The sequence below is a fragment of the Microchirus variegatus genome (genome assembly GCF_963457635.1).
Source record: "Microchirus variegatus genome assembly, chromosome: 3".
Taxonomy (NCBI): domain Eukaryota; kingdom Metazoa; phylum Chordata; class Actinopteri; order Pleuronectiformes; family Soleidae; genus Microchirus; species Microchirus variegatus.
Genome location: NC_139804.1, coordinates 32,630,533 through 32,654,247, shown reverse-complemented (window position 1 = coordinate 32,654,247; position 23,715 = coordinate 32,630,533). Strand labels below are relative to the sequence as shown.

Below are 23,715 nucleotides of genomic sequence, written 5' to 3'. Positions count from 1 at the left end.
ATAGGGCTGTTTTTTGCAGGGTGATTGAACTGCTGTGGTGCTTCATCCTTATGGTATTTTGACCAAAGCATGTCACAGACATGTTCATTAGGACACCAGGGAACTAGTTTAACTTGGAGATATAGGGTATAATATGAGCCCTTTAAGTCTATTCAAAAGATGGAGACAGATGCTTCCGTCAGTACTTTGTGTTCATTTTGCATACATAGCCCTATATATATATTGTTATTTCACATCCTGAGTGATGTGTGGCCGTGTGCGTTTCCTCTTGGTTTTCTGATTCATTGTCATGCATCACTTTTCTACGTAACACGTCGACTGTGCGCAAAAAAGTGAAGTTTGTGTGAAGTCATGTTCCCCCCCCCCCTTCCCTCCCTCCTGCTGCCATATGTGGATATAATTGTTCTGTCTGGGCGGCCGTGACAAACGCATGAGTCATCGGTTGATAACATTGTCTCTCATCGATGAGATCAGGACACATCGTGGAGAGCTCGGATTGGAAATGTGAGCAACTGATACACGGCACTGGCAAGCACTAGTGCAGAGAGAGAGAGACTGTGTGTGTGTGTGTGTGTGTGTGTGTGTGTGTGTGTGTGTGTGTGTGTGTGTGTGTGTGTGTGTGTGTGTGTGTGTGTGTGTGTGTGTGTGTGTGTGTGTGTGTGTGTGTGTGTGTGTGTGTGTGTGTGTGTTAGACTAATAAGTCCATTGTGCTCTGTCAGGGTTTATTCAGCTGGCTGGAGCTTTGAGGCTGATGGCTTTGGAGTCCAGACTGGGCCTATTTTTACCTTAGCAGGAAGGCAGCATTTTACCTCCTTTGTTATATAAGCACATTAGAAAAGATAACATTCATTTTACATTAAACTCTACACAAAGTGATGTAGATAATCACAATCGGACTCATGATTGAACATGAGTCCAGTTCCAATTTCTCTGTGTTCTACACTCTTAGAAATAAAAGTGCTAAGTTGAACCGTATAAGGTTCTTCGGCTCGTCCTCATAGGAGAACCCTTAAGGCCACATTATACTTCTCCGACTGCGTAATGCGTTATCCGTCTGCGTCACGGATAGGCGCTGCAATTTCCCGCCCGATCAGTAGGGGTCGCTGCGCAAGGTTGTTGTGCTTTTGGATACAGTTAGCAATGGTGTCCGAGGGAGAAAGACTGTTGTTGTTGAAACAGTGGCCGTTTGTCACTTTTCTGTGTCCGGAACGCAGTTTTAAGATAATTTGAGGCGAGAAATTGGCCATTTAGAGTCTAAACATGTGCTGTGTGTATTAAGATATAACGTATTTATAGTTCGGCAGCGACGAAGTCGGCGGTGTTCAGCTCCGCCCTCTGTGGACGCTCGGTGTGCACTGTGAGCCGGCACAGAGCAGCTTCCCTCGGCCTGTACTGAGGACCAATCGCAGCTCATGCTGTCTCCGTTGTCCCTTGACAGAGTGACGGACACTTAAAACATATTCCGTGCAGCCAGATACGACGTAGAGGCTCTACAACAGGTTCTGTGTCGACGCAGAGCACTTTACGCAGGAGTATAAATTGGGCTTTAGTGTTACCAAGAACCCTTTATTCAGGAAAGGGGTTTTAAAGGGTTCTCTGGATCAAAATGATTCTTACTGGAACCATTAGTTTTACCAAGAACTTGGAAAAACCTTTTTTTCAGAAGCAAATGGTTCCAGGTAGAACCTCAGCCCTTGTAGAAGAACATTTTTGGAACCCTTATTTCCAAGAGTGTATAGAGAAACAAGGACAACTAGTAACTAAAAAAGAATGGTGCAGGAGATAGGTTATATAGATAGGTACACACAGTGTACAGGAGAGGCATCACACACTCACTGGGAGTTATCTTAACACACACACACACACAGGGGCAGACACAACACAAACACACTAAAAATACATACACACCTAACTCTGCTACCCCAGTGCTGAGGTGTGTGTTTCCAAACTGGTGGTGAGCAGCTGCTGTCCTCACGTCAGGGCGTCAAAAACAGAAGAAAAAAAAACACCACCAGAGTGAGATTCAGCCTCTCCCTCCTCCTCCTCCTCCCCTCTGCTCTCTCTCTCTGGCTGTGAGAGGCCGCCGTCCTGTGCAGAGGGTGGAAGGTAGGGACGCTCTGAAGCTCGTACCTCTGACCGTACGTGATTCCTGTGGCAGAGGCACTGAGCTCATAGGAGTCTGAAAGAGCAGGGACATGAAAAGGAGAGACAGTGTCACAACATGTTAGGGGTAGATTTATTTGTGTTGTTGTTGTTGTTGTTGTTGTTGTTGTGGCAGCAGTGAGTCGACCGGGAGTATCATGTGTACTGACCGGGCCCGACCTCAAGAAGTCGGTCTGGACTTAGCTGCTGACAGTGGGCAGTAGAGAGGGAGGGAGGATTAATATGGACGGATGTGCCGGAGTGGATGATGTCATCAGGCAAGCGTCCAGTCTCTACCTCTGTGATGACTACAAAGAGGTAAAGGACCAATGTTGTGTGTTTGTATTCAGGCTTTTTTAATAATTCATTTGGTGTCAATTACAATCCGGCAGCAACTTCTGCAGCTCTTTAACTCACTAAAAGTGTTTTAGTGGTTTTTGTGTTGGACTATTTTAAGCAGTGGCCGTAGTCAAGTCATGTCAAGTTTATTGTATTTATACAAACACACGTGACACCCTCTGTCCTTAGACCCTCACATTGAAACCTATAGCATCTTAATGACAACCAACTCATTATTATTATGTCAGGTTTTATCATTTTATAGTGTGAATCTCTTTGAGCTGGCAGGCAGATCTGGTTTCATTTTGGACAGGCAGTCTCTATCAGTCCCTAGTCTTTAGTCTCAGTTAAGATAACCTGCTGTGGGCTCCGGCGTCATATTACACCATGATAGTTTAAAGAAATGTATTCTCATCTAAAGTCAATGTTATCATTGATCTCTTATTGTGAAAGCAAGTAATTCTCCATACCTCTGTCCAAAGACTGAGGCTGGTGTTACACTTGAACTGTTTGTATTAAGGGTATATGACATCATAGTGTGAGAAAAAGCTTTCTTATTCCACTAAATCTGCTTTTCTTTACTGTCAGAAATGGCAGATTCCCACAAATTCCCAGTGTGGCCTTGTTATGTAGAGAAGCTCAAATGTCACTTGGCGACCTATTGTCCTGTCTCAGCCCGCGTCATGCTCCCCATCTCTGCTCCCTCCCTTTGTCTTTCTCCCCATTTTCTTTTTCTTTTTCCCTCCCCCACTTTTTCACCAACACACACACACACACACACATACATACAGGCACACATGCCGAGTTGCTCTCTTGGAATCTGAGTGACAGGAGCAGCCTTGCACTGACCTGCAGATGAACTGGTCAGAGGTTAGGTTCCTTTATCTGGGATGGAATGCTGCACTGCAAAGGTCTCAAATTCAGACTTTATTTATGTGCATTTAAAGGAATAGTTGGGAAATACATTCAATTACTTTCTTGCTGAGGGGAGGATGAGGAGATTGACTCCATTCTTCTGGGGGGAAACACCTGACCTGACTTTGTCCAAAGGTTACAAAAGTTTAACCCTCCCCCCGTCTTACAGTTGAGGTTGCAGTGTATCTTGCTCAAGTTAAAATGCACCTTTTAGTTCTGCACACAACCCAGATGACATCTTTTTTGGAGATTACTTAAAGGTGCCATATGTATGAATGTGGCCAAAAACGGTTACTACATTCAAATTCAAAATACCAAGGTCTTTTAGGTTGCGTTTTCTGACGTAACTGGCAACCCGTGGTTACTCGGCAGCTGAGACTCTACCGACTGCAATGATTGGTAGACGGCGGTAGGTGGCGCCACATGCCAAAACATGATTTGCAGTCTGCAAATTATTTTTTTTAATGCAAATATTTTGTCTGTACTGTTGTTGTTGGTGAGTTCAGTTTGTTATATGAACATTATTCCTGAGTCTCTGTGACACATGAGGAGGATTTTATGGCCAGTTGCTTTAGATTTATTACATAATGCACCTTTAAGTTGTAACAAACAGTTTGAAACGCAGAGCCGTTCACACATCACACGTGTCTTTTACCGTGTGAGGCGGGAAAAGAATCTCACGTGTTATAAATAATAAAACAAAAACAAAAAAATAGCTTACAATATTTACAACACGCAGTGACGTGTGTTGCACACAGACATAAACACACACACACACACACACACACACACACACACACTCTCTCTGCAGCAGCTCACTGTCAGGCATGGAAAACACATCAGAGAGAAGCTGCCCTCCCTGTTTGGATTCTCGACACATGACCAAAACTTAGCAACACACAAAGCACAAGCCCACCTCTGTGAAAAGCTCTCAGTGAACTCCAGTTTTTTTCCCAAACACTTATCCAGGTGCGCTGTAATCTTGTGTTTCACGGTTTATAAAAAACACACACATATATATATATATATATAGCCTGTGCTCAGCAGACCTGGTATTTGATTGTGTTCGTGCATGTTGTGAACAGTGGGGTTTTGTGAGCTCTGAGCTGAAAAAAAAAAAAAAAGCCTCCATTGTACAGAAGTGAGGAGAGCACTTACTGAGGAATGGAGGGAAAGAGAAGAAGAGATATATTAATAAATGGAGGGTTATGAATGAACCCTTTAAGGTACTACTCAACCATTTGGTCGACCACACTTTAAGTCACTATATGTCATTGAAACATGCATCAAGCTGAACTCACTAACACTAAATGTGACTTGTTCTGAATGTTGTACTTTATGAGTTATGCAAACCAGGTTTATTATGAACAGACATCTCAACCGTTTGGTAGAGGCCTGTATCTGAAATACTATGGGTCGAATTAAAAATATATATATATATATATATATATTAGGGCTGACAAAAGATTAACATTTTAATCAGATTAATCACAGGGTAGCTGTGGATTAATCACGATTAATCACAATTATTTACCATTCGTAAATATGCCAGAAAAATTCTAATTTTCTCTTTATATTGTTGTAGGAATGGAGAGAAAAATAAAGTATGTGAAAATATAAATGTAAAGAACAATAAAATACTGTAAATAACTTTTTTTTTAAAAAACCCTATAAAAACTTAAAAAATAAACATTATGTTGTAAAGAACCCACATTATAAGACAATATAAATAAATAGAAAAAATTAAATACTGTAAATAACTTTTTATAAAAAACTTTAAAAAAAATTATACATTGCACTGTAAATAACTCACATTATGAACAAAATATAAAGTATAGAAGTTAAATAGTTTTCTTGGGGGAACTAAACCCACAGCAGGAAATTCCTCATCAGCACCTTTGAAGCACTGCTTCTACTAGTTCGCTACTAGACGCTAATGTTAGCTGCTGTCTGTGTCCCCATTAGTTAGACAGTGACTGTTAATGTTATGATTATATCATTATCTGCACCAGCAGCGCCACTTACAACTGTGTGTCTTTCTTTCTTTTTTCTTCATCCTCTTTTTTTTCTTCCTCTTCTAACGACCTGATTGATAACTCCTCTTCATTTCCCTTCAGCTTCGTTTCCAACTTGCAGAACGATAACTTCACACAGGTTAACGTGAGGTGACGTGGGGCCCCGTTAGGGAGGTTTTCCTACTGAGACGTCATTACAAATCAACCATTGTTGTCTTGGTGCCTATACCTTATGTCCTGTTTCAGCGTATTTTTAGAAGTTAAAAATGATGACAAAGCAGAAAACAGTTATGCAAGCACACTGAGAGAACAGTACACACAGCATTTAACCACTGGACAATCTGTGGCGGGATGATCCAGCAGTTTGGGTAAATGAGAGGGAGGAGGCTGTTTGTTAGCACAGATCATTTCATTCATCTCCTTCCTCTTACACAGATTTTTAAGGGAGATTTCAGGGCTCAGAGTAAGCACCCCATCATCCTTTTCCAAGGGTATTAATCACCCTGAAGGGCTGCGCATGAATGGTTGTTTTTTTTGCTCGGGGAATTTAAAAGAAAAACACAAATTAGCTCAATTGTGTTCGGCCCAATCTAATTTAGACAGCGATGGCTCTTGTGCTCAAAGCAAATAAACGGAGCGGTTACGGCGACGATCGCTCACTACTGTTTTCTCCTTTAATTGTAATCTTATGAGGCAGGCGTTCCGTTTTTTTAAGGATTTCATTTGCAGCTCAAAACGTTATAATAATTCATGATTTAAGCCAATGACATGCAAAGGTTTCTATTAGTCATGAGAAAATGTAACTGAAAATCACACGATTTTACTTCTGATAAGGGACATTTTGAGGTTGATATTGCAACGCATTGGAAATTATTCTTATTTGTCACCTCTGCCTCACAGTGGTTTATTCCACACCTTTGTAAATAGTTTGCACACTGCCACATTGATGACTGTTATCACCACAAACAGACCGGTGAGCTGGTTCATCCCAGAGTGTAATTACCTTCAGTGGTTGGGTTTTTAGCTGCATTTGTCTGTGTGTGTGTGTGTGTGTGTGGGGGGGGGGGGGGGGTGTGTGTGTGTGTGTGTGTGTGTGTGTGTGTGTGTGTGTGTGTGTGTGTGTGTGTGTGTGTGTGTGTGTGTGTGTGTGTGAGCAGGAGGGGTTTTGATTAAAATTCCCTGGAATGACAATTAGGGCCCAATGGAGAGATAATTTATTGATTTAAAGAAACTAGTGCAGTGCCCGTAGGAAGTATGTTTTCCTATAGTGGGCGCTGAAGAGCCCTACTCAAAAGCTAATCGTAACCTCGCTAGCTTACCTTTGGAAACGGGTTCGCCAAGTTAGCCGCAAAGTAGTAGCATGCTTGTATTATGTTAGCCCTAAGCTAATGCTAATCGTGGCCTCGCTAGCTTACCTTTGGAAACGGGTTCCCCAAGTTAGCCGCAAAGTAGCAGCATGCTTGTATTATGTTAGCCCTACGCTAATGCTAATCGTAGCCTCACTAGCTTACCTTTGGAAACAGGTTCGCCAAGTTAGCCGCAATGTAGTAGCATGCTAATGCAAAATAATGTCTGTCACAGACAGAGAGACGGACACACAGACGCAACTTGCTTTTTAGATAGATATTTTATTCTATCATTTGTTATTATTAAACTGTTATATTTGAACAAAAACCTGGCCAAACATAAAAATCTTTTTTAACCTGAGTTACATAGACTTCTCGTCTTTGGTTTTGGTTTGTGTGTGTGTGTTGTTTGTGAAAACCCTAGCATTTATGTGTTGTGATGCTTTTTCGATTGTTCTGACAGAAAGCGTTGCTCCGACCCTCTCTGTATGTGTCACACTTCCTTTTACCGCTGCTGCACCACAGTTCACAAAGCTCGGTGTCGGCCACTTCTGGTTTCCTCGTCGCGTGTGCTGCGACTTGACTGACAGGACGTCAGCCGTGTTTCAGTCAGCCTTGTGTGACGTGAACGTAATGTGCATACATTGGTTTGACCTGTGCTGTTCTGTGCCTTTGAGGCGGCGTATTGAAACTCTCAATTCACTTCACTTCATGTTGACTCCTCGAGCTACCTTTCAAAACACAGACACACACACACACTGAGGAGGAACAGTGCCAGGCCCACTCTTCCTGTGTTTGTGTGTTACCTCTTGAGGATTTTTTTTCTGGCATAAACACTGACCTTGTCAGGACCAGTAGTCCTCATGGAGACCAAAACCTTTACCCTATGAGGCAGAAACTCATTTCTGAGGATCTGGTTAAGTTTAGGAATAAGGTTTGAATTGTGGTTAGGTTGAGGTTAGGGATAATGTTTTGTTTAGGCAAGGTATGTCCAAAGTCCGGCCAATAATGGCCCTCGGTCAGATTTTGTACGGCCAGCAGCTTCAGGATTGTATCATAACAATGTATTATTTATGGCCGGGGATGGAGTCAATTTCCAAATTCCATGTCATCCCTATTAGCTCATCTGGTAAGGAGTTGCGCTTTGAAACCAGAGTCCTGTGTTTGAAACTCATCCGTGACAGACAGACAGACAGATACATCCATGATGACATTACGGTCTCCAGAAAGAAAGGACTCCAGATTTGATGGAAAGGCAGAATTTTTTATATATTCTTCCACTCCTCCATGGCTTAGATTTGGTTACATTGCAACATTTACATTTTAAAAAATTTATAAATGTGACAATGAAAATCAAATTATGATAAAACGGTGCATTTGTTCTGTAACTTTGGACACCCCTGGTGAGTGTGTGCCTGGTATTCCTTATGTTGTGGGGACTTAAATGTGTTTACAGTCACATTATGGCGGCTTGTCTTCCTTATGGCACCAAAAAAACAAGTCTCCATAATGTAAATGACCACATGTTTTAAAGTTAGGGTCAGGGGTGAGGATGATTCCTGTAGTAATTATGTTGAAGGTTAGATTATTGAATCCATGTAAGTCAATGCAATGTCCTCTGAAGTCATGGAAACCAGTGTGTGTGTATGTGTGTGTCTGTGCCAGCAGCACCGTGTGCGTTTTTTTTTTTGCAGACTCTTGTGTGGAGTGGGATTATGCTAATTTGTCCTTGGTGTAGGCACTCTCTCGCCAACGCCTGCACACAATGTTGAGCGAGACAGACCGAAAGAAAGATGGGGGGGGGGGGGGGGGAGTGAAGAGATAGTAGAGAAAATGAGTGGGTGAGAGGTGAAGGTGTTGTGGAGAGATGACTGCATGAAAGAACCAACCAAGCCTGAATGGAATTGGTGCAAAAGTGAGGAAAAGAGAGCAGGGAAATGACCTGGTGAGGCTGAACCAGGTTAAAGTAAAGCACGCGTGTGTGTGAGGAAGAGTGATGGATGAAAAAAAAGGCATTTTTCACTCCTCTGTTGGGGCATTTTGTCACAAATCATAAATATAATTAGCTTGTGAAGCAGGGAAGTGAAACGCTCAGAACTGAAACCCTAATACATAAATGTTGGTGTTTATGGCGTCCGACTTAGTGCTTAATAATGAGGAAAATATCCGATAACCAAACAAGCGTGAGCGCTCCTTGCTATGCATCATTCAAGGTAATTAAACCCAAATTTAATGAATATACTGTGGTGCCGTGTTGACACCTCATTCTGCCATCTGGATCCTCCAGATCATAAACTCTACGTTCATGAACACCGACGATTAACATAAAACGAACATGGGAGTCTTGCACTTTGGCCATAAAATCCCTCTGATATGATGTCAGTGTGGCATCGTTATGCACTTTAATCTGCTTTGGAATTTCACACACTGACGTTCTCATATCATGTGTGTTAAGATCATTGAACATGAAACATCTGAGTTGCTCATTCCTCGTTTGCACCAAAGATGGGTGCTTGTACCTGCTGTTAGCATGTGCTGATGTGTGTGTGTGTAGGTGAGAGCATTTGTGTGTGTGTGTGTGTGTGTGTGTGTGTGTGTGTGTGTGTGTGTGTGTGTGTGTGTGTGTGTGTGTGTGTGTGTGTGTGTGTGTGTGTGTGTGTGTGTGTGTGTGTGTTCTTGTGACCAGTGAGGGTTTTTAAACCAACTAAGTGAGGTCATTTTTACGAAGTGAGGACATTTTGGCCGGTCTTCACTTTGTTTTCATTGAAATCACTTCCTTAGGTTGCCATAACATGCTATACTCAATTTGTCAAAAGAAAAATTCTAATTTTGGACGATATAGTATAGTATGACTTTTTTTTTCAAATTTTGGACCAAAATGTTTTTTTCAAAAAAAAAATATACATTTTTTTTTTCAAATTTTGGACAAAAATGTTTTTTTCCAACTTTTGGACGATATAGTATAGTATGACTTTTTTTTCAAATTTTGGACCAAAATGTTTTTTTCCAAAAAAAATGTAAAAAAATTTTTTGCAACTTTTGGACGACATAGTATAGTATGACTTTTTTTTAAAATTTTGGACCAAAATGTTTTTTTCCAAAAAATTTTTTAAATTTTTCTTTTTTAACTTTTGGACGACATAGTATAGTATGACGTTTTTGTCAAATTTTGGACCAAAATTGTGTGTGTGTGTGTGTGTGTGTGTGTGTGTGTGTGTGTGTGTGTGTGTGTGTGTGTGTGTGTGTGTGTGTGTGTATGTGTAGGTGAGAGCATATGTGTGTTACAGACTTTGATTTTTCCTGAAATAAAAAGACCCATTTGTAGTAAAATATATCAATATGTGTTTACTCGCTCTTTACTGTATATACCAATTCCAAACTAGGGCCCCAACTAGCGATTATTTTCATTATTGATTATTTTCCAGGTTCATCGCGTAATCATTTGGTCCTTGTTTTGTCCTATGACCAAAAACTATCCACTTTTAATGATTTCTTTGTTATGTGGGACCAAAGAAACCAGAAAACATTTTCATTTAAGAAGCTGAAAAAAACAGAACACTCGTTTTTAAGTCCTTAAACAAAACAAAACGACGACGAATCGAGTAGTTGTTTCGGCCCTTTTCCAAACATTTGTCTCCACGTCTCCACTGTTAAACCAAACCCTAGTCCTGCTCTCGCCTACCAAATAAAAATGCGGCAAATCACCGACATGTTCCTGTTTCCTCTTGAACGTCTGGTAAGACAGTAGTGAAATGACAGGAGAGTGGTATGGCCTGTGGTGCCACCTGAAAAGGGCTCCCCCCCAAGAGTCACACTTAGCATAATAAATAGATGATTAAAAAAGAAGGGGGCATACACTTCAACAACAGAGGTAAAAAATATAGATTGAATCATGAAACTACAGGATTTACATATTTAATGGTGTGAGCAGCTGTCACTGTTCTTCCTCCAAAGTGAACTTCATCTGCATGTGAGGAGAGTTAATGTGCATTTTATTAGAAAACAGTGACACCTGCTGGTGATTCAACTCTTTAAATAATTTCCTCCACTTATTATTATTGTTTCATCATATTTGATTCTCCATTTTAGTCAAACCTTTTGTATTATTGTTTATTATGTACACTATACATTCTACTCTATTTGATTTTTTTATATAGTCTTAGTTTTAATATCTTAATTTTGTACTTGCTGCTGTAACACTGAATATCCCCACTGCGGGACGAATAAAGGACTATCTTATCTTATCTTATTCTGTTCTTTTTATTACTCTTTTTTCGTTTAGTTTTTTTGTTTTTCATGTAAAGCACATTGCGTTACCATTGTGTATGAAATGTGTTATACAAATAAAGTTGCCTTGTCTTGCCTAATGCCTTAACAGCTAATAATGATCCATACCTTGACATTTTACATGCTAAAATAAAACTGCACCTCTTTAAGAACGTGTGATGTGGACTGTCAGAAAGAGTTTCTGTGCAGACAAAAAAATAGTATTGGGGTGATTCAGAATGCCAAGACCTTAAAGGCTTAAAGTACCTGGACCTTAAAGGTGTCAGGACCCATAATCCCTTCAACATCAATCATCAAGTTGACAAAAAAAAAAATCTAAACTTGTTTATTTTCTGTTGCAGGCCCAGAAGAATGAGAGGGAGTCGATCAGGCAGAAGTTGGCCCTGGGCAGCTTCTTTGATGATGGCCCAGGCATCTACACCAGCTGCAGCAAGAGCGGAAAACCCAGCCTGTCCTCACGGTAATGACCCCTGACCTCTGTCATGTTACTCCTTTAATAGTACAAAGAACATGTGACTGGTACTTGGAAAGCACACATTGTTTGGCTTACACATCTTCTTCTTCTTCTTGTTTTGTTGTCCCATCATGACATTGATGACTCTACTGTACGGGCTTACTGTAAGGGACTGGTGGTTTTTCTCCACTCTGCACAAAGGTTTTAATAAAGAAATTAAAAGTCCAGACGACTTACTGTCATGGCGACCGCTCAGAGAAAAGAGACACAGTGACAGGAAGCAGCAGAGAGGATTTGTACAGTGTGTAATGTGTGTGCGTGTGCGACGCAATCGGCCCTTGTGACTTCTCACATTTGCACGCGCTGCCACTGCCTCCTACACAACACCTTACAGGAACTATGTGTTCTTCAAACACTCGTCTCTTTGTATCCCTGCTATTTTGAAAGCATTTCTCAGCCTGTGCTGCAGCGGCGTGATGACTGATTGTGATGCCTCGTGTGTCATTGACAGCGGTTGCTGGGAAATACAGTCACACATGACACTAATGTGTGAAAATAGGAGAGTGCCAGTTAGTGCAGGATCGTGGGCATTAGCGTGTTGTGTTGTTTGCATTAAATCTATATACGGTGTGACTGTGACAAGCATTAATTTTCCTTTTAATTCCAGCAACACTGGGTTAAAAAAAAATCAGCCGCTCAGGTTCTATTTTAATTGGTAGTGTTTGGATCTATACCGTGTGATCGATAAGCTCTGTCTGCGATTACTACATTGAATGAGAAGATTATCGATCCACACTGGGTTGAATCTATAACTAGTGATACTCTCCTCCTCCTCTTCCTACGAGCCACAAAAAAGACACAGAGATTGGAACAGGATGGAATCGTGGATTGATTCATATTAGAGATAAGATTTGTTCTCCTTTTTTGGTGGGGTCTATTTTTAAGGGCCCATATTATGCAAAATCAACGTTTTAATCATTTTAATATTTATATTTGGGACTCTGGAGGTCCTATCAGTCACCAAAGTGTGAAAAAAGATAAGATAAGATAAGATAGTCCTTTATTCGTCCCGCAGTGGGGAAATTTCCAATAGGGTGAGCTGCCTGCATTGTGCGGCGCTCGGGGAGCAGTGATGGGGTTAGGTGCCTTGCTCAGGGGCACTTCATTGCCTTGATGATGGCTCACTCATGTTTTGTGGTCTTCGTCAGTCAAGTACAGGAGATAAAACACGCGATGTGCTGGCGAGGGCAACGGCATCCAAAAACCGCAGAAAGATCTATTCTTAGCTCCACAGTGCAGCACAGAGTTCTACACAAACTTCCAGCCTCAGAGGATTTACATTTTATTTATGATGGCAATGTGCCAGCTAGATGCAGCTCTGCAAATGATGGCTTTTCCCAATGCTAACTGCTGTTAGCTGCCGGAGCCTCAGTGACGCTGACATAGTTTCCATAGTTGTCTCATTTGCATTTAAAGAGACAGGCACTCAAAACAGAGTGTTCTGAACAGGGCTGTTTCTGCAGGGTGATTGAACTGCTGTGGTGCTTCATCCTTAAGGTATTTTGACCAAAGCATGTCACAGACATGTTCATTAGGACACCAGGGAACTAGTTTAACCTGGAGAAATAGGCTATAATATATTTAACTCTCTACATCAGCATATGCATAGTCATGAGACCCTAAGTCTATTGCTGTTGAACTACTTTTGGCCCTGGTCCAGAATCAGTCGCCACAGAAACAGTTCACACTGAACTGATTTGAATCTTGTGCTAATTTTAACGTTGTCTCCCTCGTGTTTTTTTTTTATTAGTTCTAACCCACCTCACTGTGTTGTGTCACTGTTTCAGGCTGCAGAGTGGGATGAACCTCCAGATTTGTTTTGTCAACGACAGCGGCAGCGACAAGGACAGCGATGCAGATGACAGCAAGACGGAGACCAGTCTGGACACACCTCTGTCCCCTATGGTATGTACTGATATATGTGCTCGTGTCTTTACACCACCATTTTGAGAATAAAGAAATACAATAAAATCACCTCACAAAGTGCAAGAAATCAGAGAGAGTAAGATGTTTTAAATGCCCTTTTTCAAGATGTTTGACCTTGTTTACCAACTGATTGGGAGCAAAATGAGAGGTGAACTTGAGTAACACATCAGCATAGAATTATCATCCGACCTGATGTTCACTGTGTAAAATCTACAAACCATGACCAAGAATATGCATTTTTCCTGCTGTACTTTCGCTGCAGTCCAAGCAGAGCTCGTCCTACTCGGACAGGGACACCACGGAGGACGACTCGGAGTCTCTGGAGGACATGGACTTCCTGAGTCGACAGAAGAAGCTGCAGGCGGAGGCCAAGCTGGCCCTGGCGATGGCCAAGCCCATGGCCAAGATGCAGGTGGAAGTGGAAAAGCAGAATCGTAAAAAGTCCCCTGTGGCCGACCTGGTGAGTGTCACAACTACACAAAAAACTATTTAAAGGTCACATAGAGTGGTCCTGTTGCACATATATGTGAGTTATGGAGGTCTACTTACATATATTAAGTTGTTTTTATGGTCAAAATCCTCCTAGTTGATGTAAACGAGCCGATTGAAATCTGTCCTTTTCGAAGCGCTTGTCAGTCATGCTATTTTTAGCCATAAATCTCGCCCGAGAAGACAGAGTGTGTTGTGATTGGCCAGCCAGCGTAGAGCCTTCGCACCTGTATTGTGATTGGCCAGGTATCTGGAAGTGACGTAATCTATCACGTCAGCTCTCAGAAGCGCAGCTCCCTCTCTGGAGCGGTGGATGCATTGCTACTCATTATCAAAACATTGTTTTAACAGTGTTTAAAAATAGCTTCTTCACGACTCCCCGCTGCAGTCCCTTTATGACTTAAAACCGGAGTCAGACCCAGAGTCAGAAGACACTGTTGCTCGTGAAACACCTCCACAACGGACGTTATTCTTCTTCTGCGGTTCAATGTACGCAACCGGTTGTGCCCGGACTACCGCCCGGAGAAGGGCGATCGGTTGTTCAGGAGAACCGCTGCTTACGTAACGTTTACGGGATTTTCAGTGATCTCGTTGAGCCCCGAGATTACAATAAAACACAACGTTCTCAGCAATGGCTGAACTGTTTGTTTCGAACCGTCAGGCTTCATAAACAAGGTAATGACGCAGATACACACCAAAAAAAACAGCGATAATAGGAACTTCCGGTCTAGTTCCGCTTTAAAAGAAATGATGGGAAACCGTTTCCTCTTTGTCGTTTTCGATGAATGTATTTAAAATGATGATATAAGTAGACAAATATAACACAAAACTGACACTAAGGCCCCATTCCAATACCTCCCCTAGCAAGTTCTTCGAGAGAGTTTGCCCGTCATACATGACGGGGAAACTCTCTAAAAGCACTCGGCAAATAGCCGCTAGCTAGCTAGCTCTGCTACATCTGGGTAGTTTTGTCACATTCGTGATGTAGCGTTTACGAGGACGGAGAAAAAGGGTGTTGGCGAAGAAAACCAAACACAGCCAACACAACAGGCAACACAACAGCTGGATCCGCCGGCATTTTTCCTGAATGAAAATGGTAGCACGCTCCACCGGTAGAATTGTCAACATGTGACCTAGGTTAGCATGTTCGCTACATTCACTAAGCTAATTTGCATATAGATAAAAAAGTGTAAAAGTCATGTCCATAAAGTAACTTTTTGTTATTATTTATTTGATTATTTAAAATCGCAGGTTCACTGGTAAGAGTTACTTTACATTGTTAACATGGACTTTAAACTTTAGCCGATGAATAGATAACAAAAAGTCTCGGCTTGGTCATAGAGACGAGTACGTTGACAGTCATCACGTGTCACGGTTAACGATTCAGTTCGTGTCTGACGTATCCGTGAGCGGACGAGGTATCAGGGATGTGCGAGTGGTGGACAGTTTCGCTGGTCGTGTGCACATTTGGATGATGTCACAGGAAGCGCGGGCCTCTCGTCACGCATCATTTACTCAGTCTCTTCCTCTGCGTCCTTTCAGAGTGAAACAAAGTGACGACGACCCCTGCTCATCACTATTTCATCCACTTTTATCCACCTCGCTGCCTCTTCAGGAGCACACACACACACACACACACACACACACGCACTGTCAGACTTACGATATTTCCACGTGGACTTGTCAGAGAGCCGTGCTTTACTTATTCAGAGCTGCTCAGACAGTCCCATCTATAATTCATATGCCAGAAAGCATTTTCTCCGGTGTTTAGGGAACGCAGCAACGCTCAGCAGTCAGAAGACATCACTGTCGCTTCCAGGTCAAACGCACATTGGTTATTAAACGGTGTTAAGGCTACAAACTTCTTTATCTACACTATCCATAGCACCGGTAATCCATGGAACTCCAGATGTGATAAAAGTTAACCGTTGCAGAAGGATGAAGATTCTGATTTGGAATATAGAAAGAGTTGTTCAACTTAAAAGTCACATATGAGAGTAGATTAAAATGTAATTAATTTAAATGTATTCATCCTAATTTCCTTTTTTATTATTTAACCAGATAAAGTCCCATTGAGGTTAAGATCTCTTTTACAAGGGCGACCTGGCCAAGAAGTCAGCAACACGCGTCACGTGCAAAGTATTAAATAAACTTCAAAAAAAACACTCGGAGAGCACAGACCTCCACCAAGGCAGCTCAGCCCCCCAACAATAGCGATAAAATCTATGGATCACACCCAAAATTCACTTATTCCTGGTTTCATTGCGGACATTTCCTGAAAATTTCATCCAAATCCGTCCGCGAGTTATGTTGCGAACAGACAAACAACAAACTAGAAAAGCACTCGGAGAGCGCAGACCTCCGACTAGGCAGCTCAGTAACAACAAATTTAATCACTTTCCTGAAAATGTCATCCAAATCCGTCCGTGACTTTTCGAGTTATGTTGCTAACAAACAAACAAACTCCGGCGAAAACATTTACCTCCTGGCGGGGGGTCAATAAGTTAAAAATAAATTACCGATTAAAACAGCTAGCTTGTTCATGGCTAAATGAGTTAGATTGTCAAAGTGTCAGAATTATAGATTATTTAGGAAAAAGTAGCAGTTGAAATAATTAGTTAGAGATGAGTTCAGATGTCCACTGAAAATAAAGAGAGAAACCATTTTCGGTGTGTAAAGTGCGTTGAAGAACCTATGTAGCCTTTAATTAGGTAATGTAAGGTAATTAAGTTTGTGCTTTGAGGACGATTGTAACAACATGGTGGTCCAAAATGGAGGCTTCTCCTGATATTAATATAAATAGCTCATTGTGGGGTAATTGAAAACCACAATTCATACAGTCGATCAGATGATTGTACACTTATGACAAGAAACAAGTCTAATTATGTTTGTGTTAAATGTCCACACTGGACCTTTGTAATGTAAATATTGAGTAATGATTGTAAAGATGATAAATGAACTGTCGGGGAAAACATTAGTGTAATATTGTGGTTTTGACACTGAACTCAGCTGCAGATAAATTGGTTTCACTTGATCCATTTTTTTCCAAGGCCAAACAAAGAGCTTGTGTGTGTGTGTTTTTGTTTCCTAAGTCTGCACCAGACGCAGAAAAGATAAGGAGGGATGTCAATTATACGCAATGATGAGATCTTTCGGGGAGAAGTGAAGCCTCTGATAACCAGTCATACTGTTTAGGTGTGTGATAGATAAATCTGCCACAGAAACTCACACTGTGGTCAGAAGACGAACCTGCTGAGTCACGGCACAACACAGAACTCTACGTTTCCCCCCCGTCGTCGTCGTCAACTCTCGCTGTAATCTGTAATCTGTAATTTCTCACCGCCCTGTGCACAGTCCACACACACACACACACACACGACTGAAACTGACACACACCAGCGTCACCGACAGCAACAATTGCATCACAGCTATTGTGAAAGTGAAAGTGGGAAAAACAAGCGACAGTGCGATACGCGCGGCAAAGACAAAGGAGTGCGTACAAGACAAAAAGAGAAAATGGGCGTTGGAAGGAAAGAGATGGAATGTCGATGGGTCGGATTGGGGAATGTTGACAGGTGGAGAGTGTGGTCAACAAAACAACAGATTATACACACACGTGTGTGTGTGTGTGTGTGTGTGTGTGTGTGTGTGAGGGAGTAGTTGTGTTTTTAGATACAGATCTTCATTCATCGGAAAACAAGATAACAGTGATCACATAACCACGTGCACGTGACAGGGACTTTGTGCCGACTCGTTCAACTCGCACGAAACTACAAACGGTTTCTGTGAGATCACGTTTTTTTATTTAAATGAAGCTGTGACATTATTATTATTATTATTATTACGTGCTGTTTAGTTGACCACACAAAGACCATTTGTGTAAAACCTCCGACACTGAAAATCTTGAAATCCCCCAAAACATCACAGTGTCTCTCCCTGTGCAGAGGGTGCTGACCTCCTCAGAGAAAATCTAATATTCCCCTGTGTTTCGACATCACCGCGAGAATGACCAGCACGTTGTTTTTCCATGAAACAAGTGGAAATAATCCCAGAAATTCAGGCTTTATTTTTTTTTTTTTGGGCTCTCCTGATAAATCATCTAAATGTGACATTCAGAAATGTTATTGTTATTAATAATGATAATTAAACGCTGGCTTTTTCTTTGTCAGAAAACTGTTAATTATGAGTCTCATTTAAGAATCTGGCACTGGTAAATGTTTGGCTCTTTGGGTAAAAAAACAAATCATTGTTCATTTATAAGGGACTTATTGTCTGGTGGTTCTTATTCGACAACATAATCATGGATTATTATAGACGCTAAGTGTAAAAGCAACAAGAATATAACAATAAAAACCCTAGTCTAAGTCCTTAACTGATAAACTAGGACGCACAATGTTCCTTTCTGTTACGATAGTTTGTTTTCCCGCTCTGAAAAAGAAACAAGATTGCATTAAAATCAGTCAAATAATCAGATTGAGAATCACTTCATCCTCACATTTGTGTCGTCTGCTCTGTGACATGAAGTCTTTAAAAAGACAATCTTTTGACTCTAGCCTTCCATTAGCTCCTTTTTATTCCACCCTGTGTTGTATATTATTTGCATTGTTAGTTCATATTATAGCTAAAACATAGGTTTTTTAATTAATTTTTTTAACCTTTTGACTCGAGCCTTTCGCTATTTTATTCCACCCCGTGTTATATTTTACTGTTTTATTTGCATCTTTTGTTTTATTTCAAAGTTAAAACAGGTTTTTTTTTTTACTTTTTAACTTTAGAATTTTCCCTTTTAGTTCCGCACCCTGTTGTGGTTATTGTCGTATTTGCTTTTTAAATTTTATTTTCCTTTTATTGTGAAGCACTTTGAGCTGCAATCTGTATGAAAAGTTTAATAAATATATAAATAAATATATTTTTATATATATGTATATATATATATATATATATATATATGTGTGTTTTTATATATAAATGTATATATATATATTTATAAATAAACAGACGGTATATATAAATATATAAATAAATATATATATATATATATATATTTTATATATATATTTGTATTTTTATATATAAATGTATATATATATTTATAAATATACAGATGGTATATATACATATATATATATGTATATATATTTGTATTTTTATATATAAATGTATATATATTTTTAAATATCCCGGCAGTATATATACATATATATATATATACATACATATATATATATATACATACATACATATATATGTATATATATTTATAAATATACACACAGTATATGTACATGTATATATATGCAGAAAATACATTTTCCTCTATGACACTTTAATGTCAGATCCTCTAATACATGTTGTTGTTGTTGTTGTTGTTGTTGTTGTTGTTGTTGTTGTTTCGCATTTTTTGTGTTAATTTGTGTGTCGTGTGTTTTTTTGCGCTGCAGCTTCCACACATGCCGCACATCAGCGAGTGTCTAATGAAGAGAAGCCTGAAGCCCACGGACTTGAGAGACATGACACTGGGTCAGCTCCAGGTTATAGTCAACGACCTGCACTCCCAGATTGAGAGTGAGTTGACCACACACACACACACACACACACACACACACACACACACACACACAGGGAGAGAGAGAGAGAGACTACTTTCAGTTGCAGAAATGAGCAAGAGACCAGAATAGGGGAATAACATGTACATGCATAGTGACCCCTACAGTTTTCAGTGGATGTGAAAGTACTGTTATACATATATGTTAGTCAGTGAGCACAGCTCTCCCTCCCCGCTGAGCATTTACGGTCACCACAGTGTACTGTACACATCATTGGTCCTGTGCTTCTCTGATGAATAATCTTACATTAAACTTTCTGACTTTCAACAAAAAAAAGTCCAAAACAAAACGATGACTTCGTTTTGCATCACAAACAACAGATTTCCCCTCCAAAGGTCTTGTTGTTCGGGATTTAGACGTTTCTGGCAAAAGCTGAAGGAAGCAATTTGTGACACGTGTGTGAAAAGTACCGCAACCCCCGACATGCTGTGTGTCGGTTATCGGCATGACTCAGTGGCTTTGTGACATGAGACGGTCACTTAACACAGTTCACTGATGACTTCCTAAATGGACACGTTTGGACGAACGTCACCGCGTCAGGTTTTAGCGTCACGATTGTTTACACCATGTTTTATTCCCTCACTTTTATCATCACATCACAGAGACTCAGGAATAATGTTCATATCACAAACTGAACTCACCAACAACAACAGTACAGCCAAAATGTTTTTGGCCACATTCTTACATATGGCACCTTTAAAGACTTCAAGCATACTTTACACCAAAGAATAGAAAAATGAATAGCACGCACATTTTGAATTCACTGTAGCTGCCATTTGAAACCAAAATAATATGCTGTATAATCCTGGTTCATCATAAACCCGGTTAATCGTGACATCCCAAGATACAGCTGTACTTTTTTTCTTATTATATATTACACTACCGTTCAAAAGTTTGGGGTCACCTATATATATTTTTTGTGTTTTCCATTAAAAGTCACACTTTTATTCATAAAAAGAGTTGCAAAATGAATAGAAAATATTGTCAAAACACTGACAAGATTAGAAATAATGATTTTTTTATTCAAAATAATAATTTTGCCCTTTCGTCAAAGAACCAGCTAAACTGTTTTCAGCTGTGCTAACATCATTGCACAAGGGTTTTCAAGGGTTTTCTAATCATCCAATAGCCTTCTAACACCATTAGCAAACACAATGTACCATTAGAACACTGGAAATGTGTGTGTGATCTGTGATCATACTGATTGCCTGTCTGCGTCTCCAGGTCTGAATGAGGAGCTTGTACAGTTGCTGCTGATCCGAGATGAACTACACATGGAGCAGGATGCCATGCTGGTCGACATAGAGGACCTCACCAGGTGATTCATTAATGACAAATCATTTCCAGTCCTTCCAGGCCTCTTAGCCTCCTGTCCATGAGTTACTTAATGACTGTCAGACGCAGGAGTTAATTACCAAAACACGGCTGGTGTCTCTACATCATATAATATGTCATTGGTCCAACCTCCTGCAGCCATTTTTGCTTCACTAGTGTTAGCGCGTTGTGTTTCCATGTCGCCACGCGACGCGAGAATAAGAACTATGCTGAAAAATAGAGAGATTCTTATTCAGTGTTGTCAACAATCAGCAGCTCCACCAATTGTCTCACTTATGTCTAACTCCCACTTCCCAGATGATTTACATTTTCAAATTCAAAGTCGTTTTCACTTCAGTCTTTTTTTTTTTTAGCTTCAACCAAACACTGAAGGACCATTTGATTTCAAATTCAAACACTTTTCTGGAGCTAGAATAGACTTAATTCAACTTTTCTGAACACCTGTAAACAGACTGTGATCCAAAGGGGCAAACCATTGACTTTAGGGCTATTTTCTACTTTCTACTTTAGATTTTGCACACCATTGTCTTATTCAATCCACAGGATGATGGATGGATTTTGGACTGACTTATAAAAAAAAGCTTAACCCTAGTGTTAAAGGAAATAAAGAAATTTAACTGCCAATACAACAGTGTGCTGTGCTTGTGTTTATGCAAAATGTGGACAATGGCTTAAAGATATCTAAACACAGACGATATTTGTCAGTTGGATTTCCAAAATATTTTTGGGAAATTAAAAACCTTTTTGTGGAAAATAAAAATTGGGGTGGGAAAGAACATTTGGGGGGGAAAAAAACTTTTTGGAAAAAAAAAAAAAAAAAATTGGAAAAAAAAAAACTTTTTTAGAAATTTTCAAATTTAAAAAATTAAAAAAACAGAAAAATACTTTCTGGAAACGTTTTTTTTGGGGGGGGGGCGGGGGGATTGAGGGAAAAAAACTTGGGGGGAGAAAAACTTAAATTTGGGGCAGAAAAAACTTTTGGGGAAAAAATACCCTTTTGGAAAAAAAAAAAAACATTTCTATAAAATAATTGGATTCGGGGGGTTAAAGGACTCATATTATACCCTATTTCTACAAGTGTATTTCAAAAAGGCCACTCATGGGATGAGTTCAGTCTTGGTTTTGGTCTTCTCATTAGAGTTTTGCTGACACTGACAGTGAAAAACCCAAATGACTGACTCACTGAATGTATGTTTTCTTTTCTCTGTCTTCTTTTTGTCCCAGGCATGCTGAGAGCCAGCAGAAACATTTGGCTGAGAGAACCCTATCCAAATAAAAATGCCCGTCCCTGCACTGCTCTTCTTCTCTTCTAAGCTTAGCCCCAGATCTGAAGCAGACTTCCCCCCCTTTCTTCTGGCCACTCAACCACTGTCCTGAGTCGATCCAAATCCTGCCCGCTTCCTGTCCCAAGTATTTTGCTCCTCTCTGCTTCCCTGTCTCTCCCCCCTCCTCCCCTCTTGTCTACCTTCTTGTCCAGCCCACTGACTGCAGTACAGGAGTCGTAGACCACTCTCTTTCATTCGCTTCTGTGGTTTTTCGCAGCGCTAAAGAACGGAGGGAGCACTTCCTGCTTTGTGGGAGAAGAGGATAATGTGTGTGTGTCATGGATTCTGTCCCCAGCTTCCTGTGCAGTGATCGGCCTTTGCTTTGCTACCGTTTCTTTCAGACTTTCTACATTCGCCACTGGATTATAACTGTTCAAATGCAAAAAGTGTGGGAGGGGGGGGAATAAAATAATAGCGACTTTAGTAGAAAGTCATTCATGCGAGAAAAAAAAGAAACAACACTGTATAAAAAAATAAAAAATAAATAAATGACAGAAAACTAACTTCTTCAGACCATTTTAAGTTGGACAGTAATTTTAAAGTATTTCAAAGTTGACCTGTTTTTATTCTGCACAAATGGTAGTTTTCAACTGAGAGATGTTTATTTGAAGGTGCTAAAAGAGTGTAAAGGAAACATGCCTGCCTTGTAGTGGAGTCGTAGCTTTTGGTAATACATTCACTCTAATTGCTCTTCAACATTTTGTGAATGTTGATTTTCTGACACGAGTCATTTTAAATGAATAAGTGTGTTAATATGGTTTTCATCCTGTTGTATTCAGAATCTTTATTTGAGGGAAGAAATGTTATTGTACAGATATGTAAAATAAAGAATAAACTTTGTTTCATAGACGCTGGTGTTGTGCAGTATGTGGAAACAACAAAAGACACAAATATTGGTACTTTCTACTCTTTCCTTTCTCAAAAGTGGTGAAGATGAAGACGTGACATGAAAGACCTAACGATACAGAGAGGGAAAGAAAAGAGAACCTGGGAACTTTACCGACAACAACGGGACAGAATCAGAGAAGCAAGACAATTCCCCGCTCTGCAGGTCCTTCACAAACAAAGAAAACTGTCCGGTGTTTTTTGAAAACAACAAACGGAGAAACGTGTGAGAGGTGTGTATGCAGCAGTGGCGTACACAGATGTTTCAGGGAGCAGGGGGGAAAAGGAGCACCCCGTTAAAAAAAACAGGTTTCTGTGGCAAAAACTTGATTAGTTTGTCATCTAAAATTTGACTAAAAATTCATGCTTTAGTATGTCGTTTGAATAAAAAAAAAAATGTTTTTCTCAGAAACAGTATTTGTTGATATATTTATATATATGTGGCCCTGCGATAGACTGCCGAACTTGTCCAGGGTGTACCCCGCAGCACCCCCCGCGACCCTCTGGTGGAGGATAAAGCGGTAGATAGTGGTGGATGGAGTATTTGTTTATCCAAAAAAGTATTTTATTTTTTTCCCATAAGTATTCTTT

At 40.3% G+C, this 23,715-nt stretch overlaps 1 protein-coding gene across 3 annotated transcripts in view; it reads left to right on the top strand.

The window, feature by feature from the left end:
* The window catches only part of schip1 (schwannomin interacting protein 1), a 49,678-nt gene extending 26,636 nt beyond the window's left edge, over positions 1-23,042 (top strand). For 2 of the 3 annotated variants that reach the window (XM_083887181.1, XM_083887180.1), the window contains exons 3-8: positions 11,386-11,504; positions 13,346-13,463; positions 13,747-13,944; positions 19,415-19,538; positions 20,804-20,897; positions 22,139-23,042. In XM_083887181.1, the coding sequence (XP_083743307.1) occupies positions 11,386-11,504; positions 13,346-13,463; positions 13,747-13,944; positions 19,415-19,538; positions 20,804-20,897; positions 22,139-22,190 (705 nt within the window). In that variant the 3' untranslated portion in view covers positions 22,191-23,042. Of the gene's footprint in view, positions 1-2,185; positions 2,461-11,385; positions 11,505-13,345; positions 13,464-13,746; positions 13,945-19,414; positions 19,539-20,803; positions 20,898-22,138 lie in introns of those variants that run through there. The other variant, XM_083887182.1, reaches the window with a different exon arrangement.
* The last annotated feature ends 673 nt before the right edge of the window (positions 23,043-23,715 follow it).